General features: G+C 43.8%; 1 protein-coding gene across 1 annotated transcript in view; it reads right to left on the reverse strand.

The window, feature by feature from the left end:
• Positions 1 to 4,539: 4,539 nt before the first annotated feature.
• SLC7A14 (solute carrier family 7 member 14) overlaps positions 4,540 to 23,143 on the reverse strand; it is a 114,967-nt gene continuing 96,363 nt past the window's right edge. The window contains exon 8 of the mRNA XM_012476629.2: positions 4,540 to 11,968. Within this exon, the coding sequence (XP_012332052.2) occupies positions 11,646 to 11,968 (323 nt within the window). The 3' untranslated portion in view covers positions 4,540 to 11,645. The remainder of the gene's footprint in view (positions 11,969 to 23,143) is intronic.

The raw sequence follows: 23,143 nt of genomic DNA on the forward strand, positions 1-23,143 counted from the left end.
TGTGGCCTTAAGAGAGTAGCTTCTATTATTTGTGTCGTTGTTTGGAAAGAGCTGCCGGGACACCTTCTTGGTTTGCCAGTGAGAATGTCACAAATATTTGAAAAGGCCCTTATGTCGTAAGAAATAAAGATTATTTTTATTTCTGATTAGAAAAGTAAAATATACTTTGAAGAACATCTAGAAAAAACAAAAAAACTAAAAAAGAAAATGCAAAACCACCCAAATCAGAATTTTTAGAGGTAACAATTGTGAACACTTTATATAATCTTCTTCCAAATATTTTTCTATGCTATACAAAATACACATGCTTATTCAAAACTAAATACATACTAAATATATACTTTGCATCCTACTTTTAAAATTTAACATAATTACGATTCCTTGTGTCATTAAGCATTCTTTGAAAACTTGTTTTTAGATAGCTGTACAGTATTGAATTTTATAGTTACACCATAATTAATTTAAACAATTTCTAGTTTGGGGCATTAAGTGGATTTCACATTTTTTTGATATTTTTTCCCCCTGTAGTTATAGATAAATAAATCCAGTGACTTATTTTCTTAGGACCATTTTCTAAAAGTGATTCAAAGGATCTGAAATCTTTCAGATGGAACTGTTGAATATTTAAACAGAGTGATTGAAATTGATCTCTGCTTTGGCGGGAGCATAGTGAGGGTCTCTGGATGATGAGGGAAAATTTAACTTTTTCTTTTTTTGAGACACAGTTTTGCTCTTGTCACCCAGGCTGGAGTGCAGTGGTGCAATCCTAGATATCTGCAACCTCCACCTCCTGGGTTCAAGCAATTTTCCTGCCTCAGTCTCCTGAGTAGCTGGGGCTACAGGTGCCCACCACCCCCCCTGACTAGTTTTTGTATTTTTAGTAGAGACAGGGTTTCACCATGTTGGCCAGGCTGGTATCAAACTCCTGACCTCAGGTGATCCGCCCATCTCAGCCTCCCAAAATGCTGGGATTACAGGCATGAGCCACTGCGCCTGGCTGGAAAACTTAACTTCCATGTATTCACTCCTTCGGGAAATATTTATTGAGTGCCTCTTGTGTCCCAGGCTCTGCGCTATGCCAGCGTGCAGCAGGAAGTGGGAGGCAACGTTCACTGCCCTTCTGACTTGCCTGCATGGACATAGACAGCAGTGGAGATCTGAGTCTCTAAGTCTGAGCCCCCTTGCACCCCTCAGCCATCTCTCCCCTCAGAGTCTCTAAGTCTGAGCCCCCTGCACCCCTCAGCCATCTCTCCCCTCAGAGTGGTCCTTGGGGGCTTCACTTCAGGGTAGGTTTATGGCGCCTTCCAGCCCTTGCTGTATTTAAAACTATCTCAGGGAAAAGTTGGGAAGTGAACGGGGCCAAGTGTGTCTTTGGGAACCTGGCCTCTTCCTTCTGTACCCGAGTTCCCTCAATCCCCTCTCAGGCACCCAGGAACCTCAGAGTATTTTCTCATGGCTTGTGAAACCTGTCTTCTCAGAAGGAACTGATGATGTCAGTCATTCATATCTCAACGTGGGTGAATCAAGACGCTGTGTTCCTACTTCCAGCGGGAGGTAAACTGTGAAGGAACTGGAAGCTCTCCTTACTGAGGAACGCCAGACTTTGTTTCCAGTGGAGGAATTTCTGGCCTCAGAGAGCAGACAGGGCAGAGGGGCTTCCCTCTGCTGCTCCAAGCCTCACAGCTTGCTATGGAAGCGTCCTGGAGGACATTCTTCCCTGCCCTTTCCACCAGCGTTGGTTAATCCAATCTCCACCTTCTCTTACAAGGTTGACATGGCAAGTGAGGAAGCCAAGGACGTTGTATCCACATCTTAAAGTCAATCCCAGTACGTGAAAGGGGCTGCTTTGGAAATAGAGCTTCCTAAAACAGGGAAACCCCATTGCCAGGAAACCCCTTGCTCCTCCCCACCAGACCCTGTGAGGAGTGTCTCCACGAGGAAGGAAATTGACTCAGCCTTCCAGCCACCAGCATTGGGTTGGGATGGACTATTTCCTCTTTGGATCATGTTCCAAATTGCATTCCTGTTGCTGTGTTTGAAGTTAATTAGAGTCACAAATCATTCTTATTTCCCCTTTCTGAAGGAGAGCCTGCTGCAATGCTTATCTCATCGAGTTAATTGACCTACAAAGGGCTCATTCCTTGCTGAAAACACTCTACGTGGCTCTGATGGGTAAGCATCAGGCTCCACATACATGTAATAAAAGCTTGAAAAGTTTGAATTTTTACGTTGTAGAAATGGGAGCACGTGCTTTTCTCTCGGAGCCTTAGAGCTGGGTGTTTTTTTCTGCCCTGGATGTGATTGAGGCTGATGAGAGAATGGAAGGACCTATCCTCAGGCGGGGAAGGAAGAAAAAGGGAATTTGGCACAGAAAGACGCTCTTTGCCAGTCAGGGAGCTGCTGACAGCTGGAAATAAAATGTGGAAGAAATGTTGGCTTATGAAGATCTCCTAAATTTCGAATGGAGTATTTATTATTTATTTATTTATTTTTTTGAGACGGAGTTTCGCTCTTGTTACCCAGGCTGGAGTGCAATGGCGTGATCTTGGCTCACTGCAGCCTCCGCCTCCTGGGTTCGGGCAATTCTCCTGCCTCAGCCTCCCGAGTAGCTGGGATTACAGGCACGCGCCACCGTGCCCAGCTAATTTTTTGTATTTTTAGTAGAGACGGGGTTTCACCTTGTTGACCAGGATGGTCTCGATCTCTTTACCTCGTGATCCACCCGCCTCGGCCTCCCAAAGTGCTGGGATTACAGGCGTGAGCCAGTATTTATTATTTTTAAACATTTCAACGTTTATTTTAGATACAGGGGTCCGTGAGCAGCTTTGTTACATGCGGATACGGCGTGATGCTGTGGTTTGGAGTATGGATCCCATCACCCAGGTAGTGAGTGCAGCGCTCAGTAGGTAGTTCTGTCCCCACCCCCAAGTAGCCCACAGGGTCCATCGTTCCCATGTTTACATCCATGAGTGCTCAGTGTTTAGCTCCCACTTATAAGTGAGAACATGTGGTATTTGTTTTCCTGTTCATGTGTTAATTTATTTAAGATTACGGCCTCCAGCTGTATCCATATTGCCACAAAGGACATGATTTCATTCTTTTTCATGGCTGCATAGTATTCCATGGTATATCTGTACCACAGTTTCTTTATCCAGTCTACCACTGATGGGCACCTGGGTTGATTCCATGTCTGTGCTATTGTGAATAGTGCAGTGATGGGCATACAAGTTCATGTGTTCTTTTGGTAGAAGGTAGAATGATAATTTTCTTTTGGGTATATACCCAGTAATGGGATTGCTGGGTTGAATAGTAGCTCTGTTTTTTTTTTTTTGTTTTTTTTTTGAGATGGAGTCTCGCTCTCTTGCTCAGGCTGGAGTGTAGTGATGTGATCTTGCCTCAATGAAACCTCCACTTCCCAGGCTCAAGTGACTCTCCTGCCTCAGCCTCCCAAGTAACTGGGATTATAGGCGTGCACCACCATGCCCGGCTAATTTTTGTATTTTTAAAGATGGAGTTTCACCACGTTGGCAAGGCTGGTCTCAAACTCCTGACCTCAAGTGATTCACCCTCCTCAGCTTCCCAAAGTGTTGGGATTACTGGTGTGAGCCATGGTGCCTGGCCATGAAACTGCCGTAGTGTTTATATAATACATTATTATATAAAACATATTTAAGGCTTGTTTTTCTTCCCCTACTATCCAGGCAGGTGGAGCTTTGCAAGGGAGATCATTGAGTTACAGGAAATAAAGATATGACAGTTTCTTTGCACCTCATGTGATATGGAAAACGTGTGACCCTGATACACTCTTTTTCTCCAGGTGTTCCACCTATACCATCAACAAGTAAGATAAATTAAGCCACCATCAATGCTATGGTCATTTGGTTTGGGACTGTAGGCAGGTACTGTTCTTCTAATTTGTCTTTAAAATAAATGAAGGGCAATGAGTGGAATATTCTGTATTAGATGTAAGATGGTGCAGAAGGTGTGGGGGCTGTGGCTTGAGTAGGAGTATACCAGGAGTGGGTAATTTTTTTTTTTTTTTGAGGCAAAGTCTCGCTCTGTCGCCCAGGCTGGAGTGCAGTGGTGCGATCTTGGCTCGCTACAACCTCTGCCTCCTGGGTTCAAGCTATTCTCCTGACTCAGCCTCCTGAGTAGCTGGGACTACAGGTGCCCGCCACCACACTCAGCTAATGTTTGTATTTTTAGTAGATACGGGGTTTCACCATGTTGGCCAGGCTGGTCTCGAACTCCTGACCTTGTGATCTGCCTGCCCTGGCCTCCCAGGATGCTGGAATTACAGGAGTGAGCCACCACAGCCGGCCAGGAGTTGGGTAATTAATGAGGAAGTATAGTGAGGAGGGCCCCAGACAGAGCCCTGTGCCCTTGTTAGAAGAACACGGTGAGAGACAGTCCACTTCAGGTTCTCCTGAGAGCTCACTAAAGTGGGACTTTTATGTTCTTCTCATGGAAAGAAAGTAAATTTAAAGCGGTAGGATGGCACTGACTTTCTTCAAATTTAAATTTTATTAGTCGATTAGCTGTGGTTTTAAAAATTTTTTATTCTGAAAATGAAATTTCCACAATAATGCAATTCAAAATGAGCTCATTTATCCGGCTTTTCTACAAAGGACAATTGAAACGCTTAAGGCAAAAGTCACTTATTCGTCTCCATTTAAGAGTGGGAAAAAAGTAACAGACGTCAGGTGCTGGTTAAGGTTAACAAAATATGGGAAGCCTCCTTTTTCTTTTCTTTCTTCTTCTTTTTGGTAGTCTCTTGTGTAAAAGCTTTACATCACTATGGATATTTTATAGTAAGACACTTTTGTTTCTGACTTTCTTTATAAACCCATTTTTAAATTTAAAGGCACACAATAAAGCTTTATGCATTTATTAAAATATACACATTTTGTTAAGTTTAGAATTTTCCCTTAGTATCTTGATATATCAATATATTGTCAACACCACACATTTGAAAATAAAACACATTTCATAATACAGCTGCATATTATTTCTTTCTTCATGATACACTACATTGTACAGCGCATCAATGGGAACTAAAAACCACAAAACGAACAAACTTTAACAAATACAGCAATTTCATACCAAAAAAAAAAAAGCAGAGAACGACACTAGAAATTACCATCTGCAAATGCAAGTTGTACTTCTCAAGGACCAAACAAAAAAGAAACAAGTTAGTAAAATTTACAAGCTGTATTTCTAACTTTGGATATGAATTAAACAGTAACGTTTCTTTTCCACAGTGAGAAAAGCTGGAATGTGAGTCCTGGCATCAGATGGTGTGACTACATGGAATGAGCACTGTAGCTGCTCTCTAAAAGCCTGCGGCCCCTTCTCTCAGCCCAGACAGTTGAGGTATTTATGCACCATCGTAACCTTAACAGTATCTTTGCTTTGGAAAGTGGGGGTTTATGATTTCCAGTGTAAATCCTCGCCTTTGGGAGTGTGAATGAGACAAGTGTATCAGCAACTGCCAAGACCAGTCAATAGATGTGCGTGGAACATTCTCTTCATCCCCAAGTCAGAATGAACACAGTCCTTCAAAGTCAGCACCGCAGGCGAAATTCACATGGCTCACAATTCCCTTGAGCCAGTGTTACCGATGTCGGTGTCAAGAAAACTTAACAGAAAAAAACATAAATAAATAAAGCACAGAGTGAGTCCCTACCATAAATATCCAGGCTGCCCCATTTCCTAGTTCTAATAAGCGTGTACCAACATCTACTAAATGTCCCAAAGAGTAAGAAGTTAGAACTACCTGCTGTCAGAAGCCCTTAAGCCCAACGCTGTCTGTGAAAGTCCTGTAGGGATTTTGTAACTCCCTGTGTGCAGAACACAGTTTAATGATTTGTACACTGTTTTGGTTGACGCTGCAGAACACAATTTCACCTTTGATGGGCTACAAAACTTCCATCATCCCTTGAGGGATCTAAGTCCCCCAAAGAAGAACATTCCATTTTCTTAGAGAAGTAATTTTGGCAAAAGGCGACTGTCTAGGTGTTTCAGAACGATGCATGCATTACTCGAGCAGAGCAAGAGGAAAGCATTTCAAAAAGGAAGTTGCTCCTAAGGATAAAAAAATAAAAAATTAAAACAGCCTTTCTTCTAAAAGTCTTAGAGAAAATAAAAGTAGGACATAGGACCAACAATTATGTACACGAAAGGGGCTTTTTGCGACCCATCCCCATTCCCAGTGAGAAATACAAAGTAAAGTCCTTGGTGAAACTTCAGCTTTCTGGTTCCTGCTTGTGGTGGGGCCTGAGGTTTGCTCACTGTTTAATTTCAAATATTTTTTTATGGCCAGGTCACCACTGGTTACTTGCTGGTGCCTCTCTTTCAGGATCTCCAAAGGTCTTTGCAGACAAATGGGTCCTCAGTTACACAGGGACAGGGGAACAAAGGCTCTGAAAACTTTGGATAGAAACATCTTCCTTGACAAGTCTCGTTCCAAATGGCATGAAAATGGAGCGCTGCCGCACAGCCCTCGTGGGGACCTCTGGGTGTGTTTCCTTTGCTCTCCCCCACAGGAAGTTGGGGCCACCTCTGCATTGCTCAGTGACCTGACGTTTAAACCCCAAGAGTGAACCCTGCCTGCTGCAGAGACTCCATAAGTGGACCCTGCTCTGGCCTCAGACACATTTCGTGATTTCTGACTTTTCCACACAATAAGACGTTCTAATCTGAGATTTATAATTAGGTAAACCTGTGGCTGGCCCTCTGCGGACTTTCCTCTGACATCTTGGGCCCCTGGTAAAACCTAGTGCGAAAGGGGACCCCAATTTTCTCCAGTTTTCTATGTGGATTTTCAAACTGGTATAGCTTCCGTTTAATTTGCAGACAAGCAGTGGTTCCTTGTAAGGCAGACTTCCAACAAATGTTGGATTTGCCTTCTGACAAAAGAAAGAATGTCAGGTTTACCAGCCCTTTTCAGCAGAACAGAGGAGAGAGATTTCTTTGAAGGAGTTTCTGTTTTGTCTTCCAATAATTACTAGTTTTATATTCTGGCTGACCTATAGCTTCTGAAGAAGGATAGATTGTTAAATTAAACAACTCCCTTCCACCCACCATTTATTTAAACAGATTTATCATGACCGTTATGTAGGCATTTGATTAGCTACTAGTTTGTTACTAATAAGTAGAACTGGCACACGCCTGTAATCCCAGCTACTCGAGAGGCTGAGGCAGGAGAATCTCCTGAACCTGGGAAGTGGAGGTTGCAGTGACCCAAGATCGTGCCACTGCACTCCAGCCTGGGCAACAGAGTGAGACTCTGTCTCAAATAAAAAAGCAGCCTTGCGCTCAAGCTCAGTAAAGCCTGGAGCTGAGGTCTTACTGTCTATATTAGATAGATTTGAAACGTTCTTAGGTTTGGTTGTTGAAATCTATTGTTGAAAACTTTAAAGTGGCTGTAAATTGTGTTGCCTGTCCACATATTAAACAACTATATTTCTCATAGGTTAATGATGAATGCATACCCAGGACTCAAAGTACAGATATTTTTCCCTTTGATTTGTTAAATCAACTTGGAGTGTAAATGTGGTTTCTTAGCTCCTTGCATAGACGAGGAAGCCATGTCTCAGCTTTCTTAAAGTTCAGCCTTCCGGATTCACACCTTCATCAGTTCCCCAATTATTTCCCACCCAAGGAGAGCCAGCCAGCTCAGTGTGACATTCAAGTCTGTCTGTGCGTGAGCCCTCACCTGCCTTCCCAGCGTTATTTCTTATGATCGCACGTGTAAGTCATGCATAAATCATGTACTCAGGCAAACTAGCTCCTTGCTTTCCCTTGATGGAGGAACAGCACAGATTCTTAGAGGACAGCAAGCTAGTAGAGGTCTACTCCTGCTGATCCTCTGCTTGGCGTGCTTCTCTCATTGCTACTTGGTAAAATTCTGCCCATTTCACAAGTCCCAACACAAGTGTGACATTCTTTATGGCCTTTCCAGAAGAAGGACTTCTTTGTATTTAAACCCTCACTGCACATTACAACTCCCTCATCTCACCTGACACTTTCACTATTGTTCTTTATTTATATATCCCATTTTCCCCATTTTATTTTTCCTTTTAAGAGACAGGGTATTCTTCTGTTACCCAGGCTGGAGTACAGTGGCGTGATCATAGCTCACTGCAGCCTTGAACTCCTGGGCTCAAGTGATCCTCCTGCCTCAGTCTGTCAAGTGTCTGGGATCACAGGCACATGCCACCAGACCTAGCTCTATTTCTCCTATTTCTTAAGAGCTGGATTTTTTATCTGACTTATTATGGGATCAGTATCTGCCACAGTACATAATAGGCACTCCACAAATAATTGTTGAATAAATATTTCATTTTCCTCCAATTCATTCATTCTTTTAATCATCAGATAGTTCTTGAATACCCACGATCTGCCAGACACATGTAGCTAGCAAAATCTGGGTTTGAAGCTTATCTGTGGATTTTAATGATCTGTGCTGTTTCAAGCCTCTGCCCGCGTGGGGAAAAATTTGTTCTTATCGTGCAGAAGTACATCTTCTTGTCATTACCATAAATTCTATTATTTTTCACGGTGCCCCTCATTGGCAAATTTAGTAAAGCATATCAGAGCTCTGCATTTATGCACTAAATACACATCTAGTTTTGTGTTATCATTTCTGTTTCTATTTGCCCTGAGTTCCTCACTTAATTTTTGTTTTGTAATATATACATTATAATAGCTGCCTCAAATCCTTTTGAAATGAAGCAGAGTACCAATAAACAAGTAGAATAAAATCTGAAAAAATCAAGTAATTGGCTCCAAACCACAAATCCACCCATTGAAATCTCACTCGGAGAGCTTTTTCTATACAGAATTCAGTAAAATGGATTCCATTCAAGGAACGAGGTTTCTAAGATAATTACAAGGTGATCTTACTTTTAATGTAGTCCCACAAATACATCGTTAAGAAACCTGTTAGGAAAATAGTAATACTGTTATTCTAGTGATTGATGGTGTTTGAAAACTGCATTGTGAAATCTGGGGCGGTTTCGCAGAGGCTGGTAAACCTGTGGACACACATGTCTATGTGCCTGAAAAAACCTTTTCTATTATAGTGATTTCTTTTTTTAAACTAAGGTTGTAGGGAGGTGACCTATCAACGTGAGAAAAATAAAGAGAGCTAAGCTTAAAATATACAAATATACTATTTGGGAAGACTGGCTTCTGAAATGAGAGTGGTTCATAGAATCTGCACAAGATCAATACCAACGGTGTTAACCAAAGCATCGTTTCCATTCCCATCCTATAGAAACTGCATACGTCTGCCACCACGTTACTGTTACTTTAATACTTAAACCTCACTAGTAAAAGGAAGCTCTTTCACCTGTGCTAAGATCTTGCTAGTTTGCACTCCTATTTCTCTATTCTCATATTTGATGAGAATAGAGACCTCATCTATCTGTGTATCAAGCTTAACAGATTGTATCTAAACCAAGCAGATTAGCCAGTTCAAAACTTTGTTTTCAAAAGATGACCGATAATTAGTTGATAATTAATCCCCAATGATGTATTTCAAGACTGGGCACTGTCTTTATGGTTAACTCCAGGGAAGAGAAAACACAGCATTGTCAAGCATGACATTAAAATGACAAAATGACCTCAGGAAACCAGAGTTCTAAGCAATTACTACAGAAGAATAAAAAATATCTAGAAAATTGCAGTTATTTTAGTTTAATGGTATACATTGGCTATGATTATGATATGTAATTTATGTAAAGCATATTTTTAAAAAATTAGTTTTAATTGATCTTTATATGTATGTTAAAACCTAGTGCATCAGTCTGGAGACTTGTCAAATTTGTTGTTTTATCTGCATTTACCAGGCTCCAGTGCTGTTCACCCATGGACTGTAGTCCCCAAGGGCAGATGTCATGCTTCTGTTCATTCCCGTCACTTAGCATTTGGTATATTCTCAACCAGTGTTAGTTGAATGAAAAAATGGACTTTTATCTCCTTGCCATAATCCTAAAGCATGCCAAGATGGCATAAGCCTCAGCCTTTAAGAAAGAATAGATTTGAATGTTAGCGAATTATGTTCTGGAAAACTTTTGGCATACTGATACATCCAGGAGAGAAAGGGCAAGGGATTTCTTCTTTTGTCCCTCTTCCAGGAAATTCTCACTAAGATTTTATTAATAGCTTGATTAATTTTAATATAGCTTGGTTAATTTTAGAATAGCTTGATTTGAATTGTGCCTTCACATACATTTGTACACATCTCAGTGCAGCCATGGAATCCTTGTAATCCACAAGTAGAATTTATATTATAGCCCATGTGGTTTTTTTCTTTGCAAATTCTCTCATCTATTCTGTTTCTGAGAAAATTCTTTTAATAACCCCTTTTATGACCCAAATTTACATCTTACCAGGTAGGTATTTCTCTGGGTTTAAGTGAAACTAATCTGGGGAATAACAGGAAAAAAAATACACCTCTGAAAGTGAGCTACCCCCAAGGAACAAGGTTCAGAAGTGAAATGTGATCTCATGGAATGCAACTACCTAAGTCGCTGTACGTCAACATGTTTTGTTTCCAGAGTAGCACTCACCAATCAAATGATTGCATATCTCAAAAAACTGCAGAATTTATAATTTAAGAAGTATGAAAGTGAATTTGCAATGTGATCTCAGTGGCTGGGTCACTTCTCCTTGTGAAGATTTTTATCTGATTATGAAACAAACAACCTACTTCTTCACGGCATATTAGTGCCATGAAATCATGCTCCATCTTTGCCCTCTTTCATCATATCACCAGGAGCTGGAATCTGGTACAAGAGAAGCCATGACAGAGAGTTAATTTCTGCCAATGCCCTTCTGGCCTTCCCTGCAAGAGATGGTTATTTAATTTTCTTCTGGGCATTTAAGTAGAGCTTTGATGGTGCTTCTTACCACATTACTGGGTCTGCATGACTCCTTTATGGTGAATCTGAAACCTTTGGGAAAATGGTCTCAGAGTCCCTGACCTTTGCTGGATCCTAAAATTATAGTTTGGAAGCTGTGAGAATGTTGTTGAATAAAAAAAAAAGCACATGTCTTCTCCATGAATTGATTTTGGGTGAGATTGCAGGATAAAACGTTGCCTGCTCAGGAAGTGCCGATGTCCACCTACCCACCCTGACCTCGGGGAGCGGCGCGCAGGCTGACATGCCAAGAACAGAGCTTTGTCCCCCTGTCTCGGGTGACTGAAATTCTGCCTTGTGCCCGCAGCCTTTGCTTGGGCATATCTCAAGGAGGAGCTGCAGCCTCAGTGGGGTCCAAGAAGTTTGCTCCTTGCTTCTTGGGATCTCAATAAGAAGCAAAAAGATTCAACCAGCAAAGCAAAGGCGTAGGAAACATTTGCTACCACGAGCTCTGATGGTTGCACCTAAGATGAAATTTCATGTAGCCTCTTGTTTAGCAATTTTCTTTTTAACAAGCGTCCAGCTAGGGGCCCAGGTTAAGCCCTTCGACAGAACCACCCTGAAGAGCGAAAGTGGCAAATGACAGGCTATGACTAGGGGTGGAATTTGGGGAAGGTGGATTCGTGAAATGAGAGCCAACAAAGTTTCACCTTCTAGCCCACAGGTTAAGTTACTGAAAATCAGTCATCACCATTTCTACCCGCTTGTGCGTGGCTCCTACTCTGGAGAGTAATCTAACTCATCATTTGCAATCAGGACCTCTGAGTTCTGTTTGTGTTTGCTTTTGCTCTTCGCTTTGCTACTTGTCCGGCCGTTTGCCTTCGCATCTGACATCTGTTGGTAATAGAAGCCTTTGTCTTCCGCGGGCCCGCCCCAGTCCTCCTGGCTCTCGCCCTCTGTGGCGTAGGAGAAGCCCTCCTCCACCGAGAAGGGGTCGTCCACGTCGTAGCGCTGGTAAGTGCTTTGGTGCAGGGCCTCTTCTCGGGCGCTGATTTCCAGGGTGCTGTTCCAGATGCCGTATCCAAAATAAATGAGCAGACCTGTGGGGCGGGGGGTTAGGGTACAGGTGAATAAGCAGTTGCTCTGGGATCCTGGAACTACCAGAGAGATCACCTTCAATATGAAATCAAAGCTGGGGGTTGGGGGGGGTAATGTATTTTCTTTGGTTTGCGTGGTGTTTTGAAAAGACTTGAATTAGATGCCATTTAAAAATTGGGAGATCCTGTGTTAAGTAACCCATATTTACAGATTTTCCTAAAAAGTCAAAAGGTCTAACACTGCATCCACATTTCTACGTGTGACTTTTGGCTGGTGGTGAGAACCAGCTGCCTCTTCAGACAGGATACAGGCTCTCTAGGCCACCTCAGTCCCCACCTCCCCTGCTGACATCCAGCTCATTACACTCATGTAGCTGTCAGCTAGGAATTTGCATTTTCTACCCTGGGTTAAATATTTATGGATCAGTAACAGTATATTCCCAACCTTCTCGTAAGATTTTATTATTCCCTGCCTCCACTTAGGGACTCCGTCTCTTGTTTCACTTAGCAGCATGTGTATATTATCCTGTGATTTACCTTGCCGATTTATACTCACCAAAGGCGTAACATATCACGGCCACTCCAAGCTGCCCGCTTTCTTCTGCGTGCTTTCAGGGTGTCTAGTGCATGCCACTGTTGTGGCCCTTAGAACATCTGTTGTGTGATTATCTGCACAGGGTCGTTTCTATTTTATAGACTCTGCAGAAAATTGGTACTTAATGTTTGTGGAATGAATAACTGAGAACTCCTGATGGGCAGGAAATGTCCAGTGCAACCTCTGTGTTGATGTCATTCCAACCAAAGAAAAGAAACTCGCCTCCCTCGCTACCATGTAGCATTAAGATGAGCTAATGTTTCATTTCTGTGATCAAAAAATACATAAAAGTCATTTATGAGTCTCTGTTTTCTTTCTTTCTTTTTTTTTTTTTTTTGAGACAGGGTCTCACTCTGTTGTCCAGGCTGGAGTGCAGTGGTGTGATCTTGGCTTATTGCAACTTCTGCCTCCTGGGCTCAAGCCCAGGCAGATTCTCCTGCCTTAGCCTCTCGAGTAGCTGTGACCACAGGCGCATGCCACCACACCCAGTTAATTTTTGTATTTTTGTAGAGATGAGGTTTCACCATGTTCCCCAGGCTGGTCTCAAGCTCTTGGACTCAAGTGATCTGCCCGCTTCCACCTCCCAATGTACTGGGATTACAGGCATGAGCTACCACGCCTGGCCTGAGTCCCATTTTCTATCTTGAATAGACTGTGAGGGCTCAGAGCCTGGAAGTCTGAGAACCATAACCGTGGAGTCCATAGAACATGATAAGTAAGAGTTTGGGCTCTGGGTTCAAATCCTTCCTTCATCAGTATTAGCTGTGTAACCCTGGTCCCCATTACTTAGCCTCTCTGTTCCTTAGCAGTCTCTGTAAAACCACGAGAGCCATAGCAACCCTCTTACCATGGGAGTGCTTGAGGATGAAACGAGGTAACTGGTGGTTCTCAGCCCTGGCTGGCTGCACTTGAAAGTCACCTGGGGCGTTTTTTGAACCACTCTGATACCCAAGCCCCATCCCGGAGATTCCAATGTAATTAGTCGTCAGTGTAACCCAAGCATAGGTATGTTTTTAAAGCTCCACAGGCGATTCCAATGATCAGCGTATCCCTGAGATGATGCACTGCGGCTGATGCCTGTGTTCCACTGCCCACTCAGGCCATACGATGCCATACGATGCATACTGGGGTCCACACAGTATGCAGCCTCCTTCCTGGGCCCTCACATCCTCCTCTGAGTAGCGCCAGTCCTTTGACTTAAACCCTGCAGGCACCTGCTGGCTGCTTTGCTTAGAACCACAAATCAAGCCTGCTTTGCTGCTGTGGTGCTTGGGAAATCTTGCTCTCTTTTGAATTTGAAGTGTGTCTTTTTAAGCTTGGATTTCTTCTTCTTTGTCTCAAATGACTTTGTCCCCACCCCTTCACACACTCCCCAGTAAAATCAACTTTTCAGGAGCCAAAGTAAGCAGAGATTTATAGTCCTAATTGGTAATAAATCCTGGAGTTAATTGTTTGCAGATGTAGCTATTAGTTCTCAAACAGTCGTTTCATCTTTTTAAACCATGAGTATTTACTCTTTCTTGTCTGCAGGTGCAGCGTGGCCATGGGGGATCGTTATTATCCTTGTGTAGAACAGGGCATCACATTAAGGACTCTTCTAACAGTGCTAGTGTGCACGTTCTTGGAGAATGTGTCTGTCTGAAGCATGTTTGGGATCTGAGAATGCATTTCAGGTGACCAAGCAGGACCTGAGCCAAGCACACCTCCTTTTGCACAACTTTGCTTTTTTGCCATCTTTTCTTCTAGACATACAGGCAGATGCTAAATATTGCCTCCTGCTCTTGCTTGGTATCTATTATCAATTCTTTCCTTTCCGATGCCCTTCTCTGACTTTACTTGTAGATGAGTCATTTCCCAACTGAACTGAATACCATCTTTTTCTTCCCTTTGCTCCGACCTCTCCTCTGCCACGACACAGGTCATTGCTCGGTCGCTGGTTCTACATCACTCATCACTGGTTTGTTGATTCCAGCAGACCTGTCCCTGCACCCACAGGTATTTGTGTGTCAGGGAATTCTCTAAAAGCTTTGAACCATAGAAATTTAGAGCTGAAAAAGACTCTATACATCACCCACCTATACATTCTAAAACCTTCCGTTTACAGAAGAAGAAACAGAAGCTGGGAAGGAATAAGTGACTTGCTGGATCTGAGAAGGAGCGGAACCAGCTTTTTATATGAAGGGAGAGAAGCCTCTTGCACGTCTGGTCCTTCACAGCTCCCTTCCCCTCCCCCAGGCTGGTTTGTAGATGATGCTTACTGCAGTAAATATGTGGTAAGAGGCCGGGCGCGGTGGCTCACGCCTGTAATCCCAGCACTTTCGGAGGCCGAGGCGGGTGGATCACGAGGTCAAGAGATCGAGACCATCCTGGTCAACAAGGTGAAACCCCGTCTCTACTAAAAAAATACAAAAATTAGCTGGGCGTGGTGGCGCACGCCTGTAATCCCAGCTACTCGGGAGGCTGAGGCAGGAGAATCGCTTGAACCCGGGAGGCAGAGGTTGCAGTGAGCCGAAATCGTGCCATTGTACTCCAGCCTGGGTAGCAAGAGCGAAACTCTGTCTCAAAAAAAAAAAATGTGGTAAGAGGTTAGATTTACATTTATTCTTTGAGAGTGGCCAGGCCTGGAAGGAACACGTGTGTGTGTCTGTGTGCACACGCGTGTGCCCGCTCACACACATTGACTGTGGTTACTTTTTACTTCGTGAAGGAAACCCGTGGAAACTTGCCACATACATATTTATGGGTGTTTTCATGTTTGCCCTGAGCCCCCTGCAGTTTCAAAGGTGTGTCACTCTGTCTTCAAAAACGCATTTCAAATATGAGTACTGTGAAACAAGAGGTGACTGTGTGCGGGCAGCCGGATAGAATAAATAGTAGACACAAAGCCATTCCTCTACGACTTCGCAATCTGTGTGTGTATATTTCTCGCTGGCCCTTGAGTCAATTCAGGAAAAGTGGTGTGAGGCTGAGAAGGATTGGAGAAAAGGGAAAATGGAGGGGGACAAAGAAACACAGGGGGACAGAGGAGGAGAGGGAGGGAGAGAGAGAAGAGAAGAGAAGCGTACTGCCATCTGTCGCACATAAACGAGGGCTTTGTGTCGGAGGGGTAAACAGAGCCGCCCCACGCCTCCTGTGTGGAAGCAAGAAGCAGGGTGTTTTGTTTCTGCTCCTTTTTTCTCAGTTGGCTGAGAGAATGAAGCATGAGGCAGTTTCTGAACAATCTGTGGGGTTTCTGGGAATCCGGAATCATGTAACCTTCACGAAACCCCTCCGTGTGCTGGGTTAGGGTGAGGATACATCATTGATGTTGTACCTTTCTCTCAAGGAGCTCAAAACGCTACACAAACGGTATCTTGTTTTGTTTAGACTCCCTTTAACCTGTCTGGAAGGGGTGTGTGTGTGTGTGTGTGTGTGATTATGTGCACTGCACACTCCATAGACAGGATGACAAGACAGAAAACATAAAGGCAGTCCACAGTCACACAGTGAGCAGCAGCCTGTGAATCCCCCCAGGTCTCCCCATGCCCTAACCCAGACGATTCTCTCTCTCTTACATCTCCCGTCTACCAGGAATCCCATGCACTCATCACCAGCTCCCTCACCTTCCCTCCCCTGGCCCCTTCTCTACAGACTGTTTTGGAACAAATCCCTTTTATCATAGGTTTCATTTGTAAATATTTGAGTATGTATCTCTAAAAACAGTATCATCACACCTAAAATTAATAATAATTTCTTAATTTTATCTGATATCCAGCAGTATTAAAGTTTATCTAAGTCATTACATGTGTCGGGAAAACGCTTCACCTTATGAGGCTCCACACGTATGCCCATGAGGCCGCCATTGCTGGAAGTAGTTGCTGGGAATGGCATCATATTCTTTTGTAAACTCTTACAGATGGCAATCTCATATTTTTTGAGAGTGGATTTGATTTTGCCATAAGCCAGAAGTCATTTGAAACCAAGCCTCAAGAATAAGATGGCAAATTCATAAACAATACTATTTATTCTACTTGGATATTTAATTCTGCTTTTCCTTAAAAGCAGATAACTTAGAGCCATTGCTCTGTAGTTATATATCTTACGTCGGTGAGGAACTAAAGCAGGCGTGATGGTAAACATCAGAAGGCCTCAGCTTTTGTGCTGCAGCAGGGTCCTGGCAGCTCCTCTGCGGGGCTGGAATTATTATTTTTTTAGTTGATGGGTCATGGTGAGGGTGCCTGGCGTGGGTAGGAAAGTGACTAGTTAGCAATGTTTCAATATTCTGGCTGGGCACGGTGGCTCACACCTGTAATCCCAGGACTTTGGGAGGCCGAGGCAGGTAGATCACCTGAGGTCAGGAGTTTGAGACCATCCTGGCCAACATGGCGAAATCCCGTTTCTACTAAAAAAAAACAAAAATTAGCCAGTAGTGGCAGCAGGCACCTGTGATCCCAGCTACCCAGGAGGCTGAGACAGAATTGCTTGAACCCAGGAGGCAGAGGTTGTAGTGAGCTGATATCACGCCATTGCACTCCAGCCTGGGTGACAGTAAGACTCCGTCTCTAAAAAAAAAAAAAAAAAAGTGTTCCAATATTTTAACAACAGACACGGTTGGATTGGGGCACGTGAGTTGCATGCCTGCCCTGGTCAAAGAAATGGTGGTTAGTCCTGTGAAAGTCGGTTTGCAGTGAAGGGAAATATTCAAAGGGAGGCTTTGGCTTCTTTGCCAGACAGAAGTTCCCCTGTGGAAAACGTGCCCATGAGAAGCTCAGGCTAGACAAGATGAAGAATCATGCCTTTAGCAATGGAATGGGCTTTCTCTATGATACTAAACACTTTGTGGTTGTAACGTACTTTATTTTTTTAAAAAAGCACTTTCTCATCCATCATCCCAGGGAAGTTAAGAACTGTGTGATATGTCAGTGATTGAAATAGCCCTGGGACTCATACCTCTTAACTCTAACCTGAGGGCTATTCCTGTCCCACTCAGGTGCCTCCAGGGGAGGGTTGGAAATGCTAAGCCTTTGGGAGGCTGAGGTGGGCAGATCACAAGGTCAGGAGTTTGAGACGAGCCTGATCAACATGGAGAAACCCCATCTCTACTGAAAATACAAAAATTAGCTGGGTGTGGTGGCACACGCCTGTAAGCCCAGCTACTCAGTAGGCTTGAACCCAGGAGTCGGAGGATGCAGTGAGCTGGGATTGCATCCCTGCGTTCACTCTAGCCTGGGCGAAAGAGCAAGACTCCATCTCAAAAAAAAAAAAAAAAAAAAAAAGAAATGCTAAACTTGCCTTCAGGTACTAGGGTGCCTTCGCATCAGCAGCTGACATACCTGCTCACCCACCTGTGCTTATCCATCCTGTGCAAATTAAGCAAATGACCCCAAACCTACAAGTAAGAGGGCTGTGAAAGGGGGGTCTTGATCACACAGGAGAGATCCTAGAACAAAAACTCAACTCTGAAGAGACTGGGTAACGCAGACAATAACAGCATATTTCCGACTCTAAGGGCACACACTTAGGTGGCAGACCAGGTCCCTGATCTCCTGAGTCCTGGGAACGCCCTGTCCTCTCCATGTGGCTCCACGCTCAGGGCCAAGGGAGGGGGCCACCTGACCTCAGGCTGGGTGGAGCTGCCTCTTCCTAGGGTGCACGTTCCAGCAGGAAGCCCTGCCTGCTGCAGATAGCTGAGGCACTTTGTTATGCCCAGAGGGCTTTTTATTTTCACTACTCTGGGGTCAACTTTCCAAAACAGACATTTGCCAATGCAGAAAGGGAGATTGGATGGTATTGAGAAGGTATCCTTCCCACCCACCTCAATCCCCACCAACTCCCACTGCTGCTGATTATTTTTAAAAATACCACCACGAGCCTGTTGACTATAACAGCAGGGCTTGTTTAATATGGTGTGGCCAGGAAGAGCGGGCTCAGGATGCAGTTGTGCGGAGATTCTCTCCGTGATCCTGCAGCTGATCTAACGGGAAGTCATGTACTTTATGTCTCAGTTTCCCATCTGCAAAATGGAGCTGGGGACACTTATTTTATTTGAGGTATATAACAGCCATGAGAAGTAATGCAATCTTGTTAAAGAATATGAAAAAAACCTAGTAGTCTGAGCCAGCAATTCTATTTCTAACTCAGCAGAAACCCGAGAGGTATGTGTCCATGTGTCCACCAAAACGTGTACGAGAATGTTCAGCCAGGCACGGAGGTTCACACCTGTAATCCCAACACTTTGGGAGGCTGAGGCAGGCAGATCATGAGGTTGGGAGTTCGAGACAAGCCTGAGTAATATGGTGAAACCTCATCTTTACTAAAAATACAAAAATTAGCCTGGTGTGGTGACGCCCGCTTGTAATCCCAGCTACTTAGGAGACCGAGGCAGGAGAATCACTTGAACCCAGGAGGTGGAGGTTGCAGTGAGCTGAGATCGCACCACTGCACTCCAGCCTGGGTGACAGAACAAGACTCTCAGAAAAAAAAAAAAAAAGTTCAGAGCAGCTCTGTTTGTAATAGCCTTAAACTAGAAACAACCCAAATGTCCCTGGACACTAGAACCAATAAACTGTGGTATATTAACACAGTGGGAGACTAGACAGCAACAAGAATGAACAAACTAAAACTACAAGCAACAGCGGGCATGGATCTCACAAACATAACGCTGAGGGAAAGAAGGCAAGCATGCCCCCTGTTGTGGCTTGAATTCTGTTCCAGGTAAGCTGCCCATGCCAGCTCCAGTGCCCTGCACCTCTGCAGCTGCCCTTTCCCTCTTCATTGGGTTCACAGGAGGGCCAGGGTCTCAGTTGCCACTGGTTGCGGAGCCCTGGGAGTGCTCTGCCCCCTCTGTGTCCCGCAGGGGACCTCTGCCAGCAGACAGCTTCACGGTTGCATGAGCCCCCTCCACACTCTGCCTCCACACTCCCTCCTTGGAATCCCAGCAGCCCTGATGCCATCCTCATCCTAGCCTTCAGGATTATTCTTGCTCATCTGAGCATGATTTTGACGTTGGAAGAGCCAGTTGTTTTTTCCTCTGCCTCCAAGGAGAATTTCAAGCTTATTTATGGGACACGTCATCAAGAATTTAGTTATCAGGTCCCAACTCATTGCTTTTTCCTTCCCTCCTTTTCTGTTTATCACATGGCTGCTTTGGGTCAATTTCCAGTTGGATTTCAGATATTTGCTCAGGTATAGGCCATAGGGTGTGTCTTCTCTTTGGAACATTTCTGTTTTGAGATAGGATTCATGAGGTCCACTGTCTGTATCACAAGTCCTGTCCTCTAAATCCGTACACCAGAATTTGTTTTCCTCAGAGACTGAAAAAATTCCTGCATGACAACAGGGCGACTCCCACGGTCAGGGCAAGCTACTCTAACAGGCGATTACTTTATAATAAAAACCCACAGGGAACAGCAGGCCTGAGAGATGCCTTGGAAAATACCAGCATGCAGGATTCTCACTGAGCACCTGCTAGTTCCAGGTTCCCTGAGACTCTGCCCAACCCCTTGAGAGCTTTCTGCACAAAACTGCAGCAGCTAAAAGGAAAGTGAAGGCTGCTCTGTGCTCACTTTTTTGGGTTTAATACACATGTGCCGTTTCTATTCCGTTTCTTGACTGAAGGAAAAGAAACATGTGCTGGATAATCTTGCTGGGGCTTGTGCCTCATTTTACTCTCTGAGTTGTGCTCTTCTGAAGGTCAAAAGCTTAGCAAAACATTGTTACAAAAATGCTGTAATTAAGATTCATTTAGAAAAGCTTGGATAAGATGATTATCAAGTTATGACTCAGCCTAATCATGTAAATCTTCAGTTTCATAAGAAGCTCTATTTAAAAATACCTCTACTGTTCTCCCAGGAAAGTTACGCTATGTATAGAGAGATTAAGAAAAATCTGATTTCTTGGAGGCTTAGAAGTTCAGAGGTGAGATATTTGGGTTATAAGACCATTAAGGATTTTATAGCCAATTCGGAGTTGTGGGTTGGATATAGTTTATATATGCAAAAATTGTTTTTGCAAAACAAGTCTTTGTAATTTAAATTATCTGCCCTGACTGATAATTTCTCTCCTCTTCTCCCCTAGAGCAGTGACAAGCATTTGAGTCAGCTGGAGGACTTGTTAAACCCTAAGCTGCTCTCAGAGATTCTGATTCAGTAGACCTGGGATGGAGTCCCTTTTTCCTTTTTTTTTTTTTGAGATGGAGTCTTGCTCTGTTGCCCAGGCTGGAGTGCAGTGGCACGATCTTGGCTTACTGTAACCTCCACCTCCCAGGTTCAAGAGATTCTCCTGCATCGGCCTCCTGAGTAGCTGGGATTACAGGCGCCCGCCACCGTGCCTGGCTAACTTTTGTACTTTTAGTAGAGATAGGGTTTCACCATGTTGGCCAGGCTGGTCTCGAACTCTTGACCTCAGTTGATCCAATCTGCCTTGGTCTTGCAAAGTGCTGGGATTACAGGTGTGAGCCACCATGCTCAGCCTCCAAATTACATTTCTAACTAGTTCCCCGATGACATTAGTGCTGCTGGTCTGGGGTTACAGTTTGAGGACCGTTGATCTAGATCATTGTCAACTTGGCTGCCTGTTACAATTACCTAGGGAACTTAAAAAATTCCTCAACACTTGGCCACCAGACCAATTGAATCAGAAAATCTCTGTTGAGGGAGTCTGGGCTTAGAATGTTTCAGAAGCAACCCAGGGTGATACTGATGTGTAGCTGGAGTCGAGAATCTTTGTTCTGGGTGAAACTAAGTTAAATAGCTGCCTTCAAAAATCATGATCCTAAAGCAGTTAGCAGCAGGTGCCCACAAATGCCAGCAGTCCTTCCCAAATGTGATTTGCAGGCTGTATATTGGAATCACTGGGTGCTTGCTGAACTGCAGACACCTCTGCCCTCTGGCTAGTCAGGCCCACTCTGCAGGGTGGCATTCTTCTGAGTCAGTGAGTAGCAGTTTCTGGAGGGAGTTTGTGCTATCAGCAAGATTACAAAAGACGCTCAGGGAGTTTTTCTCTGCCTGATAGCTGGAAGGGCAGTCTGAGTCACTGAAGGCTCACATCGTGCTTTGGCATGTGATAGCCAGTCTGTCCACACTTGTGGACAATGAATCGTTTTAGATTTTTAAAAGAAAGGCATTAAATATGTGTTTTGCTTTTCCCAACATTTTCTCATTTAAGTCCCAAAGAGTAACCAGGTCAAGGCTGACAGAATTATCTGGATTTTTACAGATGAGTAAACTGAGGCCCAAAGAAGTTAAGTAAATTTCCCAAAGTCACAAGACAAAAGAGGGTGGAGCTGTGATTTGAAGTTGCTGCTGTTTGACTCCAAAGGTGAGGGCGCCTCCCACCTGACTGTTTTTGCAAAATGCCTCTGGTGCTTCAGGAACCATAAATATTCTGCAGAACTGGCGATAGGGTTTTCAACGCAAAATGAAAACACTGGGGCCTCTTGTTCAGACATTATTAAGAATTCAAGAGGGCAGCAGCAGAGCATTAAACCAAGCATGGGACCCTGTGCACAGCCGTGTGCCCATGAAGCCAGTCCTGATGTTGTGTGTTGAGCTCTACCGAATGTTCCAATGAAATGAGTCTGCTCAGAGGCACCGTGGTGGAGGGTGGGAGCCCCACATTCGAGCATGGGTACACCAAATTCTAGTAATAGCTCTTTGAATAACTTCCTGTTGACTCTGAGCATGTGATTTAACTTCTTGGAGGTTCAGTTTAGTCGTCCATAAAATAGAGAGAGGGAGAAGCAGGAGGGAGGTGGACAATAGCAGTGTTTCTCCAGCTCCAGCTACTTATAGACCGCATTTTTAGTATGTAACCATTTAGGCTATAACCATGGCCTCTGGCTCCACACTCCCTGAGTTCTAATCTTGGCTCTTCTATATTCTAGCTATGTGACCACTGGCAAGTGCCTCAGTTTCCTCATCTGCAAAATAGAGACTGTTGTGAGGATTAAATAAGTCAAATAAGCAAAGGCCACAGAATAATGGCTGATATGTGATAAGTTTGCCTAAGTGCTGATTATTACTATTTCTATGAATCATACGGTACCTGTACTATAGAACTAACGTTTTTTTTCTTTAATATGACTCACATTTTAAATGAAAAACATCATCTATAGTCTCTTTGCAAGTATTTGTGAAATCACCAGATTTCATATGTATGTGTGGTTTTCCTAACACAGGTGAAAATGTGTAATAACTATACAATATTTTTAAAAGCTCATTCATATGCTTTCTAATACCAGCTGAGAATATTACCGATGGAATGGGCACCACACTGTGGGTAGCATTGTGCTAGACACTGGAGGCCCTTTTCAGCTCCAACGGTCTATGGATAAATAAGTCTGTGTGTATTTGTGTCTGTCTTCATTAATTTGACAAATATATGACTAAAATAACCCACTTCCATCACTTCTATCCAGAGTCGAGTCTGCACTGGCTAGCTACATGTTCCAGTAGAAAAATGTTTAGAGATAAGAGATTTTATTAAACATTTTTTTTAAATTAAAAATTAAAACACAATTTTTTTTCGAAATTGAGTCTCACTCTGTCTCCCAGGCTGGAGTGTGGTGGTGTGCCCTCAGCTCACTGCAACCTCCACCTCCTGGG

This window comes from Aotus nancymaae, unplaced genomic scaffold, assembly GCF_030222135.1.
Source record: "Aotus nancymaae isolate 86718 unplaced genomic scaffold, 86718_ANA_hifiasm-v0.15.2.pri h1tg000019l, whole genome shotgun sequence".
NCBI lineage: Eukaryota > Metazoa > Chordata > Mammalia > Primates > Aotidae > Aotus > Aotus nancymaae.